Raw genomic sequence first — 15,594 nt, 5'->3', positions numbered from 1 at the left:
GCTTTGGGACGGCTAGAGCAACAGTTCAATAAATACATACAAATCAAATCAAAGCCTCGAACGGGCTGAACCTTACCATTCCTCTAACTGAGGAGTCGCTTGTGCGGTTAAATGACACAAACAACGCCAGCCCTGGCTCCCAGGCCACGGCCTCATGGGCAGAGCTAGGAAGCCCTAAAAATAGGGGATTTGTAATGGGAAAGTCTGGCAGTCCCTGTCCATTGCAGGGCTACGCAGGCGCCGCTCTCACCAAACCACAGAGCAGCAGATGATCTTTTGGGGTTTCACGTTGTAAGAGGGAGTGAAACATGACCGTGTGTATTTTTACCGGACGTGGCAAGACTCGGGAGGTTTGTGGCCCCATGGTTTTCATTCCACAAACTCCCCAGAGGCCCACGTCCCATGGTCCCGACACAGAGGATGCTGTGCCCTTGCAGTCTCTCTCCTTTGGCTGCTCTCACGTTACACAGGGGCCAAGATGACGTAAAGTTGTATTTCCTCCCTCCCCCCCTCCCCTCCCAAGATCTTTTGTGCACGCACAATATTCACGAACAATGAAACTGCTCCCAGACTAGCGAGAGTATCCCAGGTCCACAGGAGCGTCTGCTCTTAGAGCATGGTCTGCTTTATGTACGCAGCCCCAGAGAGCAGGGGAGTTTCACTTTCCCTTCAACGCTCAAAGGATCAACCCCCTCGCCACCCGAATTTAAAGGAGGCCTCTAAGTCCAGACAGCGTTACGAGCCGTTTTACCTTTCACAGGAGGATCTCGATGCACTTTGTGGCAGCAGAGGCAGGAGGCGACAAACCTCAGGAACATGGACAGTCATTTTCTTCTGATGTCTTTATTGTCTTTTTGTGGAAGGGGGGATGGAAATTTCCCCGTTCCCATTACAAACTGGAAACTTTGTACAGCACAGTTATACATTGTTATTTTACACACGATTAGCACCCTACGGGCTCGTCCATCGGTTAAAGCTAGGGTGAGGAGCAGAAGTTCAGGCTTACAATGCCAGAGGAATGACAGCGGTCGCACACCAGAATGAGAGAAGCTTGCTTTGGTACACGGTGCTACAGTCTGAACAAGCCAAGCCTCTGCCTAGCACATGCATCCCTGACAGGCTGACTCGAGAATGTTCAGTCCCCACCTGGGAAAACTTTCAGTTTGGCTCATTTACCCCTCTCCATGGATACATCACAACTTCGCTAACTGAGCATGCGTCCCACGAGCCGCCTACCCTTTCTACGTCTCTTCTACTCTGACTGGGAATGACACAGTGTCTCACTAGCCAGCTGTGCTTTTGGCAGGCTTCACCAAAAGGAACCAGAACTGAATGAGGGGGAGGGACTGGCAGGAAAGCAACCAACTGGAACCTGTCACATGAGCTCCTGGCCAGACATTTCACCATTCCCCGGTTTCACTGATCTGGCCACAATACTCGGGTGGAAAGGTGAAGTGTTGGGTTACCATACTCCGTCAACCACGTGCATTTCACGCTCAGGTCCATTTCACGGCGGCCAAGACTTCCATCAAGAAAAAGGATTCCAATCCAAGACCTTATCAGCTGATGGAGGCTGGTTCTAGATTCCCATTGGCTGCTGCCAGTCTTCCATGTGACCGGGTGGAGGCTGCAGTGTCCGCCAGCTTCCTGTCTTCCTCTGGTCCAGGCCTGCCCACCCCAGTCTGCAGGTGACTCTGTTAAAGACAGAAAATCCAGTCACAATCCCAGCACCTGACCGAGTTGGATTTCACGCACATGCATGCGAGCACAGGACCCACGAGGCGCTGCAGCCAGGCCAGAGTAGGGTGGGAGCTCCAGAGCGATTCCAGTCTGGCAGCCCTCCCCCATCCTGGTGGAGACCTCCATTTGCAGACTGTTACTTCCAACTGAATTGGCCGTTCCCGGTAAGAGGCTCTGGGACGGCCAGCAGACCATGGGAAGGAATTCCTCTGGGCTCCTGCTTGAAACCAACGGCTACAGCAAACCGAGGGCCTTGATTCAGGGCCTACTGCAGGGGCATTTCAGAACTGCCAGCTTGAACCCCAAGCTTAGGCCCTAGTGCCCCAGGCTGGTAAGAGCTGGGAGCAGCTCTCTCAGCTCCTGGAAGGTCGCCGCTTTCCAGAGAAGCAGCAGCATCCAGCCCTCCCCAGCAATCTGAGGGAAGGGAAAAGGGCTCCAGGGGCCACCTCCAGTGAAAACACCAACCCCTTAGCAATCTCCTGGCTGAGCGATGTGTCTGAGCCGGATGTCGCAGGGGGGTGGGGGGAGGAGGTGTCTGAGATGCCTGGGAGGAGCAAGGTAGAAACAAGACAGCTACGGAGTAAACGTTCCTTTGGAATCACCACATCGGAGAGACAGGACTTTCCACAGCAGCTCAGGCCACTGGCCTGGTACACGGCCTTCAGTGCAGACCACGCCCCAATGCCTCCGATAGAGATGTATCCTGTCTGGCCCCCCCAACACACACAAATAGTGCACCAGTTCAGCTGTGCAGTGAGGCATGTAGGGGAAAGGTTCCTTCCTGACCCTTGCAGGCAATCAGCTAATGCCCGGAAACGTAATAATCCACGCGGAGTGGGGCCACGGCTGGCTTTCCATAGGAGAGCAGCCGCATGGAGCTTTGGCCAATACAGAGCTGACCCAGTAGCTTGTAACAGGGGAGCACCAACTCCTTACAGAGTTCTGGAGGGGAAATACTGCCCGGAGCGGGAGCTTTCCTGCTACTGCTTCATGGCTGGAAGCCCCAGGCGCACACCCCGGCTCTACCTGGGCAGGTGGCTCTGCAAGAGACTCCAGAGTTGGCAAGGCGGCTTGGCCGGAAGAGCTCCCTCTGTCCAGCTGGGTTGCCTGGGTCGGGAAGCCTGGCTGAGGAGGTTCTTCATGGGCCAGTATGTCTACAGCAGCCTCAGCAATATCTTTGATCGCCTGATCTTCCAGGGCCCCGGAGGAGTCAAAGAGCAGAGGGGAAGGGGGACACTGCATGCTATCTCCCACCACGTCTAAGTCCTGCAAGAGAAAACACCCGCCAGCAGGCTTCAAGGGGCTGCGTGGACTACAGAGGGGAGATTTGGGCCCCCTTTCCACATTACCCACTTACATCACAGGGCAAAGACCATGGGCCTGAGTTTAGGAATGCTGGGCACCCACAGCTCCACTGCAGTGGCTCAGCAAGTCTGAACGTCCTGGGAGAACTCAAAGGGAGCCGTCAAACTGGCAGAGCCCAGGCAGTCCCTGCTACCATATGGAGTAGTTCCTAAGTCCACCAGGCTGCTAGAAAACACAGCTTCACATGGAGGGCAGGGGAGCTGGGACAATCCTACTCCAGCTCCTCATGATCTTCCTCCCAACTTGGCCATGTTATTAGAGGCCTTTAGGGGTGGGTGACTGTCGGCCTCTGACCGCAGGGCAGGGAAAGACCGTGGCAGGGCAAGCTTCCCCCACAATGCCCCATGCCAACATGGTTCAGCCCTGTTTCTAAGCGCCACGGAGGAAGTCGGAGCAGCATGCATTGGGACACCAAGAATTCCAGTCTCGCTGTCAGATCAGTTTCTCTCTTCCTCCAAACCGTGCCAGTGCGAAGAGAAACCGGCCTGTCTGGGGTTTCCCTTATTTGATAACCAAGAGTTTGGAATTCTGGGTGCAGCACGCATAGCATGCTGGGCCAGTAAAGAAATCTGCCTCCCCCAGCAGCATTTCAATCTGGGATGGAAATGCTGAACTTCCACTGAAGACAAGTCTGAGGACCCAGAGATCTGTAGCCCTGCATGACCTACCATTGTCCCACAAACTGGATGACCAGGAAGGGGCGAGCACCCAACTAGGGTGGGGGCAATAGGTCTGGGTGAAGATCTAATTTCAATCTCTCAGGAACCTCAGGGGCCCCACCCAGATTATCACACTCCAGCAGAGCCCTCTCTGGGTGCCGGACAGGCACCATTGCAAAATCTACCTACCCCCTCCTCTGTTTTATTTCTCCACTTGGCCATGCTCACAAATACATTGCCGCTGTGCCTGCTGGATGTGCTGATGAGAATGTTGACACGGGAGGCCAGGACTGGTCGGAGGCTATTGTTAGGGGAGGGTATTTGTTTTGGCTTTGAAGGGTGGAATGTCTGTGACTGCAGAGGGACATGTTAACAGGAGAACGTTACACTAGATAAAATGCAGAGGCCCTGGATGCTGACAAAGGTCTGAGTCCTTTCAAGCAGGAGCGTGGAAAGGTTCCCTCTGGGATCCCTCTGACAGAATGAATTCCAGTACAAGAGGCCCTAGGTCTCTGATCATTTGTGTGCTTCTAGCAAGGCAGACCCATGCTTATCTCAATAGCACGGAGAATCACATAGGCAAGTAGGGCTGTTCCAAAGCAGTCCACAGCCAGGCCCAGCTCAGAGTACGGCCAGAAGGAGAGACAAGGCTCCTGAATTCCTGTCTGAACAGCCATTAACGTCCTGCACAGGCCAAGAGAAGTCACAGCTCCAGCTCCAACACGTTTCTGGCCTGAGAGAATTCCTCCCCCAAAGACTGTTCTTGCACGCACCAGCAGGCCAGTCCTGCCATGCGAACACTCAAATCCCAGGCAAAGAAAACGGACCCAATGCCCACGGCAGTCAATGGAAAGGCTCCGTTGACCTTAACGGCTGTCAGCGCATGCCTTTATGGCAGCCACAGTTGATCTAGGTTCCTAACAAGCAGCTTCAGCGCTCAGGGGCTTTTGAGTCGCTGGACCGGTGGCATATGGCCTTCTATATTAATGCCATGGCTTCTAGGGTCCCTATGGCTAAAGGAGGCTCTCTCAGCATTCCCATCCAGCTATTTTTAAGTTGATTCCAAGTCTGCTTTGGGACAAAGCGTGCAGAGAGTTTGGTAATATCTAATTTATAAAGCAAGAAATGTCTCATTCAGAAAATAGATCAGAGCACCTGCAATATTTTTGTTTAAATACATTTCATTAGGATTTTTCAACATGGAGGCTTAACCCGCATGCAGGACATCCCAGTAATCCAGGGATTAAAACCCTTGTGCATCCATTATGGGACAGACGCAAAAAGCCGCTTTTCAAAAAAGCCCCTAAGTACGGATTTAAATAGACTAGCAGTTGCAAAGGAGCAATCAGGTTAAAACCCCACCAAAAGAAACATTTCCCAAACCCACTGAATTCTCTCATCTCACACAAGATGGTTCTTTCTTCACTGATTAGAAACAAAACAAGGAATTGATTGAGGTACCAGCCAAGGGCAAGTGCAGGGAGACCAGATGTCCCAATATTATTGCGACAGTCCTGATATTGGGGGCTTTGTCTTATATAGGCACCTGTTGCACCCCTCCGTTCCCAATTTTTCATACTTGCTATCTGGTCACCCTAGGCAAGTGGCAGGAGAGGCTTAAACTCCAGTCTCAGCTCACCCCACTGTGCCTACTTGTAACGTAAGAACGGCCAGACCTGGGTCAGACCAAAGGTCCATCTAGCCCAGTATCCTGTCTGCTGACAGTGGCCAATGCCAGGGGCCCCAGAGGGAATGAACAGAACAGGGAATCATCACGTGATCCATCCCCTGTCGCCCATTCCCAGCTTCTGGCAAACAGAGGCAAGGGACACCATCCCTGCCCAGCCTGGCTAATAGCCATTGATGGACCTATCCTCCAGGAACTTATCTAGTCCTTTTATGAACCCTGTTATAGTCTTGGCCTTCACAACATCCTCTGGCAAGGAGTTCCACAGGTTGACTGTGCGTTGTGTGAAAAAATACTTCCTTTTGTTTGTTTTAAACCTGCTGCCTATTAATTTCATTGCATGACCTCTAGTTCTTGTGTTATGAGGAGGAGTAAATAACACTTCCTTATTTACTTTCTCCATACATGTCATGATTTTATAGATCTCTATCATATCCCCCCTTAGTCATCTCTTTTCCAAGCTGAAAAGTCCCAGTCTTATTAATCTGTCCTCATACGGAAGCCGTTCCATACCCCTAATCATTTTTGTTGCCCTTTTCTGAACTTTATTCAGTTTCAATACAACAGCTCAGATGAGCAGGCAAACCCACACCACCACAGGTACCACGACACCTAGGCACTGTATTCTGAGTCCAGACCTTTCAGGGAGTCCCACAGAACTAGAGGTCCTGCTTGTTCTGCGTTGCTTTATAGCTCCCCCCCAATGATATTTTAACATGGTTTTAGCATGCGTAACGATGACAGCAATGCTCTTCCTCCGTTCACTGGAGGACATCATGCCTGCACGCCGCACTACAGTGCACTTACGTCGCTAAACTCCAGGGGTAAGCTCTCGGTGGGCTGGAGCTCAGCAGTGCTCAGGTACAGATCCGTGGGGGCAGCGTCCAGCTCCTCGGGAACAGAGAGCACCTGCTCGGGTACATACATCTGAGGCGGCAGCTGGAGATGAAGCGGGCAGCAGGGACTCTCAGAGAGGCTTACAGGAACCGGCTTGTCGCAGGGCGCTTCCTCTGACCCTTGGCACAGCTTAAACAATGTCTGATTGGTGTCCTGACAAATATCTGGGAAGATCCAGTCAAGGGGAACGTACAGAGCCTGGCCTGGCAGAGAACCCTGCTACCGAAAGATGTCTTGTCCTGGTACACAAAGCAGAGGGCAAAGCACAAACTCAAGAGACCAGGGATCTAGTCCGCAGTTGCTCAGTGACCTTGGCCAAGTGTGTGCGCGCCCCAGCTGTAAAATGGGGATATTATTGATAACCTTGGTGGGCAGGAAAGGGGGATATGAGGCTTAGCTGAATGCTTGTAAAGCACTCCCACCCAGACCCTCAGATGGGCAGTGTTACGAATGCAATGTAATGGGCCACTGCAAATAAATCATAAGTATCTGCACAAACCTGAACATCTACCATGCAGCAGGGAGCTCAGTGTTTATACCAGCGCGCACACAGCTTTTTCCAAATCTAGGAATTTAGTTCCGGATTTTCATCCTTTCTGTACCTAAAAGCGCCTAGAGGAAAAACTATCCCTGCCAATGGCGTAAATGGGATTCCCTGCCTTTAATCACAGCCAGACCCAGCTCCAATGGCATCCTACTTCTAAGGCTGTCCAGCAGCAGACAGCAGCTGGGGACTGCCACTCGCTCACTATCGAAACTAGAACAAGAACAATCCCACTAAAGGAACCCTGCCAAATGTAAAATCACACCCCCATCAGTAACTTGTGGCCTATTACTGTTACAAAGAACTCCTCAGATTGCTGTAAATGAAAAATTAGAGCAATTTCCCCCGATTTGTTCACTTTGCAAATGGCAGCACTCCAACCCGAACGACTAGTGACTTGGGTGCTTAACTTGAAGCACTTCAGCACTCTTGGAGAAATCGGGCTTGTTTATGGTGTTTCAAGTCAGACCCACCCACGAAGTCAAGGCACACAAAAATAACTAGTTCCGAGGTCTTTGTGCATAGTGACTTTCACAGTTTCCCTTTTTAGGCATGGCAACAAGGGAGAGAAAAACATTAAAAACACAGTGATTGTAAAACCACAAACTGGCAGGGAACTCCCAACGCAGGAGAAGGACCTGAAAGAGCTTTTAACTCTTTTTGAAGTTGACCAGATTTCAAGATGACCATTTCCTCTTAAATCCTCCACACACGCACACACAGAGGAATCTCTTAATACACAGACAAGATCCCCAGTCAGACTTAAAGAAGCTAGTAATTCAGACTAACGGAATCAGTCTGGAGCCTACACCAGAAGAGCCTAGGTTTATCAGATGCTCAAGGGCAGATGCCACCAGAAAAGAGGCTCTATATAAACAGTAAGGTGGGGCTCCAGATTTTAATCTCTCAGTGACTCCAGATCAAATGCTTAGTTTACAGGTCAAAACATGATTTATGAGACTCACCGATCCCACCTGGAACAGGAGAATCCAGCTGGGTTCTGTCTGTTTCATGCATCATTACCAACAATCTAGTTTCCTGAAAACCAAACAGAGCCAACGAGTCTATCAACGAAGCAGAACAGATTACAGCTGGTTCTCCTCTAACTATCAGCTCAGCAGGGCTGACCAAAGTAAAATCTTGTTTGGGTCACTAAATAGCAGACACGAATCAGACAGAAGAGAAGACATTTTTTTATACAGTCCTTTCATTGCCTGCACTACTCTAAGCTAGCCAGCTGCAAATGTCTCCTGGGTTAAGCCATTTTAGGGGTATTTATCCTGGAGAAACAATGGCCATTTCCTGCCCCACACACCTGTTCCCTGTGTGTAATCAGTCTCAGATCTGCTGACTTTAGTAACAAAACAAAGTTAATAATTTCCTCTGCTGCCAGCCGCACTCAGCCAACATGACTCTGGGAGAGGGAGCTGGAGTTTACTCTGACTCACATCAGCAACAACTGCTAAAACTAAGCTCTGAATGCAGCACCGAATTCCACCTCTAGTTACCTCAGTGTAAACCCCTCCAGACAATGGGGGCTGCACAGGTGTAACCGGGGGCAGAAGGTGGCTTGTTACTGTGGGGATCTAGGAGCTGGAAAGAACCCAGTGGGAATCTGCAGGGCTGGCCCACCGTTTTATCTGTAAGCCAAGCAGACTTGCTCTGAAGTCAGACAAACATGCCATGGAGACAGTATGAGACTCACTGTTCAGTGTGGATGTGCACTTGAATAAACAGCACCCCCCAAGGAATCCAAGTCAGATCTAGGGACCCATGACACTTCCCAGTGGAGCTAAGATTTATTCTTAACTCACAAAAGGCTCCACCCAATACTTCCTTGCTCTAGATGTTTATCAGCATCCACAGCCAGGATTCTTCAAGGATTACATTATATGAGTTAAAGACCAATTTACTTCCATCTTAGTTTAACACAGCTGGAAATTAGCCTGTGGCTGTCTTGTAATCTTCCACGGTTCGCTTGTTGCTTCCAACTGAATTGGCAGTTCCCTGTAAGAGGCTCTGGAACAGCCAACAGACCACGGGAAGGCATTCCTCTGGGCTCCTGCTTGAAACCAACGGCTACAGCAAACCGACGGCCTTGATTCAGGGCCCACAGAAATGAGCAGCAGTCAGCCCAGTACACATCATGCGGCCAGAGCACAGTCCCATGTGCAGCTCACTACAGATGGGAGGATAAAAGGATACGAGTGAGGCAGTGTCTGGTCATCGGGAGAGACGGATTGGAACATCGAACGTCATCGACAAAGGCCAAGCACCGCTGGCTGGAACGAGTGGTGTGTGCCTGCAAAGGAGCCCAAGAGAACAGATCAGAGCCACACAGGAGGACTGCCCAGCTGCTGACTGGAGAGAGACCTGCCACTTTACAGGACTCTCACATTCAGCTATCAGAGCGACCTTCCACCATGGAGATGTACGCTTTTTGTTGACTTTGTCGTCAGGAAGAGTTCAAGTTCTGAGGCAGATTCCGAACTTCCTTGCCTTAGGGCATGGATTCTCAGCCGGAGGCTTGCAAACCAGCCTGCCAGTCCCGGATTGCTTTTTTTGGGCAGGGGAGTGAGGTGTCACTATGGAAAGGCTGAACCCACTCCACTGGGAGTTTAAAATCAGTCCCATCCTCTAATTTCATTCAAACATTTAGGTAGCTTTTTTTTTTTAAAATGGTAATACAGAAACAACTGCCTCAGTTAATTTCAATTTCAGCTTCTCCTGCACAACACAAGGTGGCTACATTTGGGCTCCCAAGGAATGTTTAACTCTCCCTGCTCCAACAAAAAAAGGATTTCCATGTAATGACAAGTGATGAAAACCTATTCCTACTCAGATTAGCCTCTCGCCCACCCCTTTCTTTAAAGGGAAAAATTCTGCAGATCTACATTTTGGGCCTACATTATAAGTGCTCCTGTCCCTTTAATAAAAGCAGCCCCAACAGAACTCCACACTCATTGGCTGAGGTTTCCTATGCCGCGCGTCTGCCAGGAGTGAATATTTATGGCTGATGTACATGTCCCCAAAGACAGGGCTTTATAATGGAAAATCTGGCAGGGCTGGAACTATATGCAACTTGCTGGAATGATCCCCACAAGGAGGAGAGGGAGAGGAGACCTGGGAGCTAAGCGAATCTGGAACTCAAACAGGCCTGAGATCAGAACTCCCTGTGTCTCCAGCATGAAGTACCTGCTGGGCTGCACCCTCAGTCGCCAACATCCGACGCTCCTTCAGCTGGCGATGCAGCAGGGCCTCCACGCCATAGCGCTGCCGATAGCGTCGGAGACACTTCAGCTGCTTCAGGTTCTCACGCTCCTTGGCCAGAAGCCCCTCTGGGCCTGTCAGAAGGCTGCTCCCTGGGAGATACAGACAGAAGGTAATCGGCATTACACAACATTGTCCAGGCTGCTGCAGTGTCCTAGTCAGATTAAACGAAACTCCTCTGTTTAGAGATGACTCCATTGTTCGCTTCTAAACAGGACTGGGGATGGATTTCCTATGCAGGGAGCCAGACCATTTAGCTGGCTATGGAGGGCCTCCAACTGCTGACTCCTTGCTTAGAGAGGTATTGAACAGCTCCACATTCTGGTGGTGTTGAGCTCTGCAGTTAGAGCAGGAACAGCAGAGTGCAGCCTCCAGCAAGCTCATCCCACTTACTCCAGTAAATCGGTTAGTCTGTACGCATTTTTAAAGGACTCCTCCCTTTTTGAAACGGTTGATGGGTCAAACCTATATTTGGACTATAGCATATGAATTCCTGCAATTAGAATTGCAATTTGACTTGGCTTATAGATTAGTCCAAAGTTGACTACATGGGCTATTTTAAAAGTTTATTAATGTGCAAATGTTGTGATGTAAATGTTCATAACTTTGCATTTACCTGACTATTCGTCATGGACTTTTTCACCAAGTTATCGGTTTATAAAATCTTTTATAAAATATTGCTGCATATAATAGTCTATTCTTTTTGTCAGAGAATGGGTCGTATAATGTATTTTTGCATGATAAGTTACCCGTGGAGAAGATGACAGTGAAGGCATTCTTCATGCGGCTCTGCAGCACAGCCGGCTACATGACGCAACATTTCACTAGCTGAACTATAAAAACAACGGCCTCCAAAGATCATCTTCTAGACTCCAGGAAGTCAGCAGGAGGTAAGCGCCTCTCTCTCCTGCAGACCTTAGGCTGCCCCACGGCCACCCCTGCTTCTCCCCACTGTTTTCTTTTTGTAAACAATAAGCACGTACGTTTTATCAGCATACACTGTGTACGTATGGTTTTACAAGTAGAACACTGCATGAATGTCAAATTAAACAAAGTTTGGAAGAAGAAATCCACCCGGGAAAGTGAAGGCCATGGGATGGACTTAGGGGTGGGTGCGCCACAGAGAGTGCCATCTGCCTGGAATGTAAAAAGCAGGGATGGAGACGGAATGAGGGCCCCAGAGAGTGGAGCTGGTCAGGGAAATAATGGTGTCTCATGCATTTAACACATTATCTGCCCAATGGAGAGAGCTTTAACTGTCGTGCCCTCCTCTTCTTCCCTGTGCTAGGAGCATCTGAGGGCCCAGGCTCCTGCCGATTCATAGGAAAGGCTTTCTATGTCAGGCTGAGGAAGCTGCAGCACTGGTCAAAGCCTTCTCTGCCGATCATGGCCCCACTGCCAGTCCTCAGCCCCCACGCTGAAGCCAGGTCTACAGGAGAAACTTTTGCGGTATAGCAATGACAGTTTGGGGCATGATTTTTTATGGCATTTCTATACCAACAAAAACCTCAGTGCAGACACAGTTATACCAGCATCAAGAGCTTTGGCTGGCGTAGCTTATTTTGCCTACCAAACGGGTATAATATAAGCTGCATGTATACGAGGAGGGTTTGCCGGTACAGCAATGCCAGCAAATCTTTTCTAGCGTAGACAAGGACTTACACACCCTAACATTTTGTTTATTAAAAAACAAAACAGGAAATCCCATACAGAAAATCATTTTTCTCTCAGAGTTCAGGTTTTGCAGGCATGTTTCCTCACAACACCACAAACACTAAAGAGCAAAGAAATCGGGCAACCTTCATACTCACCATGAGACCAATCTTCAAGCACTTGGCCAACCACACACAACACAAATACCGTCACCCTTAGGCACACAGAAGAACTGAAATCACCCCTAAAAAACATAAAGGTCTGTGTGTGGCTTCTACATGTGCTGTGCCCTGTGGCCAGGGGAATACAGAGCTGTGGCTTCCTGGACCAGTACTTGCCTATGGCTTCATGCTCCCCCTTGCGGCTGTGCAAGTATCGACGCTTCTTCTCTTTCAGGAGGTGCTGGAGTCGTTTGAACTGGTCTATGTACAATGACTGCAAACGGATCAGCTTCTCACGCATGATCAACGCCACCTCCTCAGCTGTGTACACGCCAGCATGTCTATAACAAACAGGGTCCAAATTCAATAGGTCACAAGTAAGTGAGGGACAGTAAGATATGAGCTTTATAGATGCTAGCCAATAGCCTTGAGATACCACCAGATAAGAGGTAGCCCAGAGCAGCACACCTGGCAGGGTGAAGCTATCTAACCAATAAGTGAGACCTACAAGCCAGCCAGTGTGTACGAATCTAAGAGCAGGGAGTGGAGGTGGTTAAATTCTAGAGATATACAAGACTGACCTAGTCACACTGGAGAAATGCAGGATTTTCTTCTGTATCCTTCGTAATACTGAACATCACATTGGCCAGACTAGAACAGATAATGGCCCACCTAGCCCAGTACCCACTCTCCAATGAGGGCTAACACCAGCTATGTCACACAAAAAAGGCAACAGCTTCTTTTCAATTATACCTCACAGGAAGGGTTTCTTCCTGAGCCTATCTGGAGATCAGCACATGGTGTAACTCACGAGAAACAACATTTGTAATTTTTAGCTGTAGCATTACTGAAGATGCCGTTTCTCTTCCTAGAACTGTCTTTTAACAAGGATCTAAATTATTATTATTATCCTGCAGCAGCAAGCTCCCCATTCTGTACAACTGACAGGCATTCACAACGTGTCTTACTTCAGAGGGTCTTCCTGATCGCTGTCGATGCTTTCAGCTTCACTATCAGGGTCTCCTCGCCACGTCTGATCCACTGTCACAGGTTCTTGTTCTCCATCACTCCAGCTGTCCTCATCTGAAAGGAAAGAGGCCATTACAGAGGCAGGTCACTCAGCTCCACTTCCAGGCAGCTGTTACTCAAGCACAGCACAGACAAGAACCTGCCGGGAGTCCGGCACCAGGAGGGGAGACAACCAAGCTCTTCAAGAGACAAACAGGTCACATCACAGATGTCCCAACCCCCAAACATCAGGGAAAGCTCCAGGGTTTGAACGGGAAAGTCACCAATTAAATCTGGGCTGCCACAGTTCCCATGGAATACTCATCTCCCCTACCAAGAAACCTGAAGACTGCCGGCCCACCCCCTGCGGAGCTGACCCTACAGGACAGAAGCTGCACCTTCTAGTTGTGTCCATTTACTAAAGCAGTGGTTCTCAAGGAGGGGTACGCAGAGGTCTTGCAGGGGGTACATCAACTCATCTAGATATTTGTCTAGTTTTACAACAGGCTACATAAAAAGCACTAACGAAGTCAGTACAAACTACAATTTCATACAGACCAATGACTTGTTTATACTGCTCTATATACCATACACTGAAATTTAAGTCTAATATTTATATTCCAATTGATTTATTTTATAAATATTTTATTTTATGTGGTAAAAATGAGAACATAAGCAATTATTCAGTAGCAGTGTGGTTGTGACACTTTTTGTATTTTTATGTCTGATTTTGTAAGCAAGTCGTTTTTAAGTGAGGTGGAACTTGGGGGTACGCAAAACAAAGACTCCTGCAAGGGGTACAGTGCTCTGGAAAGGTTGAGAACCATGGTACTACGGCACAGAACCTGCAAGCTGGAGAAGGGGATTCATCGGATAGGATAATAGGAGGAGCACTTCAACAGATGTTTACTAATTAAATTTCACAACTTCACTCTGATGCGTTGCCTCATGTTTTACAGGAGGGGAAAACCTAAGTCCAGAAAGGTGAAGTGACTTAACTATGGTCACATGGGAGATCCTGGATCCAGGTCCACTAAGCAAAGTCTCTCTCGTGGGACATCATGTTTTTACCAGATTCCTTGGGATTGTTCCCTTTCCAGGATTAAATCGGGTGACTTTGTTGCTGGTTCCTCTCATATTTTAGCTCCAGAGAAGGAGGCTTCCCCCAAATTCTTTTTTCTTGTCTATTTCATTCAAAGCTCTTACCTAGAATTCTACTAGCTTCACTGCGGCTGCTCTCTGCAGTCTGGGAGCCCAGCTCCATCTTCGCGTAAGAGCTCAGCTGGCAAAGAAGAGTCTCACCCATGGGTCCGGGGTTGGATTTCTTCAACTGGGCTTGATGTGCCAGCGTGTTCCTGCGGGCATGCTCAGCACAGAACGACACACTGAGGGGACAAAACAAAATGCTGTCTGGCTCGCGGAATTCATTGCTTCCAACCAGCAAGGCAAATATAGCAACAGAGCGAGAAGCATTCACGACACTTGGCTTGGAAAAGGAGTAGTCTCCACTCTACTCCTCTGACGCCAATGATAAATTCAAGCAACTCAGACAGTCATTTATATAGTTCCTATACTACCAAAGGACCCCACGTGATTTACAAACCACATGCACAACCACTGAAACGCAGTCACCTCTGGCATGGAGGTGGCAGCCACATGGCCTAGCAGTGAGGTGAGGGAAGGGATTTTGGGGCAAAGGATATGGGGGCAAGCCCTCACTCTTTCAAAAAAACTGACCAAGGATTTTTAATGTCCATGCAGAGAGACCCACGTGCATAGGACTGAACATCTTTATCTCACAAGGACCCACTCAAAAATCCGGGGATACAAATCTTTGTGATCTCAGAGGGTGTAGATATTTCAGAACTGATGCTATGACCACTGAAGATAAAGTTTTGTTGCAGTGATGCCAGCACCAGAAAAACACATCAATAAACACTACACAGTTCTCCAGCATCTTTCACCCAAGGATCTCAAATCACTTTTTAAGCATTAATGAATTCTTAATCCCTCTGCCAGACGATTACTGTTCTCACTTTACAGATGGCTAAAGGGAGACTCAGAGAGGCAAAGTGACTTCCTCAGGGTCACACAATGAGAAAGCAGCCTAACTAGGAATAAAACTCAGAGCTCCTAGCACTGGGCCTTAGCCATGGGACAGATCCTTCGCTCCCTCCAGGTCACTTTAGTTCTACTAGCTAGAGATAGGGGTAACCATGATGTGGTGGGTACCTACCCATCCTTCTTCTCAGCTTTGGGAGCAGCATTTGGACACCTCTTCCCATTCTTAGTGGAGACGTAGCTGCATTGTTTGAAGGGAGCATTCCTGTCTTCAAGGATGTGCTTAATGCAGAACTCTTGCCCTTCCAGCCGAGGCTGGGAACACTGGCGGTGAGTGAAGGCACACGACAAGGGTTCCTGGGGCCTTGGCACAGGGGTAAGACGCCCCCGACTTGACGGCAAGACGTGGATCCGAATTCTGTTCATGCCAACACTTACAACAGATACACACAGTTAATTGTTAGAGCTGGAGCAACCCCCAGACTCTAGTATAACTGACCAGCCCCTGCTACCATCACCAAAGGGAAATGGGACCAAACGATTTGCCAA

The 15,594-nt window shown here is 49.0% G+C and overlaps 1 protein-coding gene and 2 non-coding genes across 4 annotated transcripts; all 3 read right to left on the bottom strand.

Moving 5' to 3' along the window:
- Positions 1-824: 824 nt before the first annotated feature.
- KANSL2 (KAT8 regulatory NSL complex subunit 2) lies at positions 825-15,535 on the bottom strand. Of its 2 annotated transcripts, XM_024214733.3 has the most exons (9): positions 15,221-15,534; positions 14,191-14,369; positions 12,945-13,059; positions 12,154-12,317; positions 10,088-10,254; positions 9,098-9,194; positions 6,259-6,512; positions 2,767-3,006; positions 825-1,694 (listed from the first exon to the last, which is right to left on the bottom strand). In XM_024214733.3, exons 1-9 carry the CDS (start codon positions 15,469-15,471, stop codon positions 1,560-1,562), a joined length of 1,602 nt encoding a protein of 533 aa, XP_024070501.1. In that variant the 5' UTR covers positions 15,472-15,534; the 3' UTR covers positions 825-1,559. The 2 variants fall into 2 exon arrangements, with proteins under 2 accessions (XP_024070501.1, XP_024070502.1); XM_024214734.2 differs by lacking the exon at positions 2,767-3,006 and having other exon boundaries at positions 15,221-15,535.
- LOC112116983 lies at positions 1,872-2,008 on the bottom strand. The gene has a single exon (XR_002908938.1). It is a non-coding gene; the product is annotated as a small nucleolar RNA SNORA2/SNORA34 family (small nucleolar RNA).
- Positions 8,869-9,005, bottom strand: LOC112116982. Its single transcript, XR_002908937.2, has one exon. It is a non-coding gene; the product is annotated as a small nucleolar RNA SNORA2/SNORA34 family (small nucleolar RNA).
- Positions 15,536-15,594: the final 59 nt, after the last annotated feature.

This window comes from Terrapene carolina, unplaced genomic scaffold, assembly GCF_002925995.2.
Source record: "Terrapene carolina triunguis isolate 2854851 unplaced genomic scaffold, T_m_triunguis-2.0 Scaffold641, whole genome shotgun sequence".
Taxonomy (NCBI): Eukaryota; Metazoa; Chordata; order Testudines; family Emydidae; genus Terrapene; species Terrapene triunguis.
This window is presented reverse-complemented; position numbering and strand designations above follow the sequence as displayed.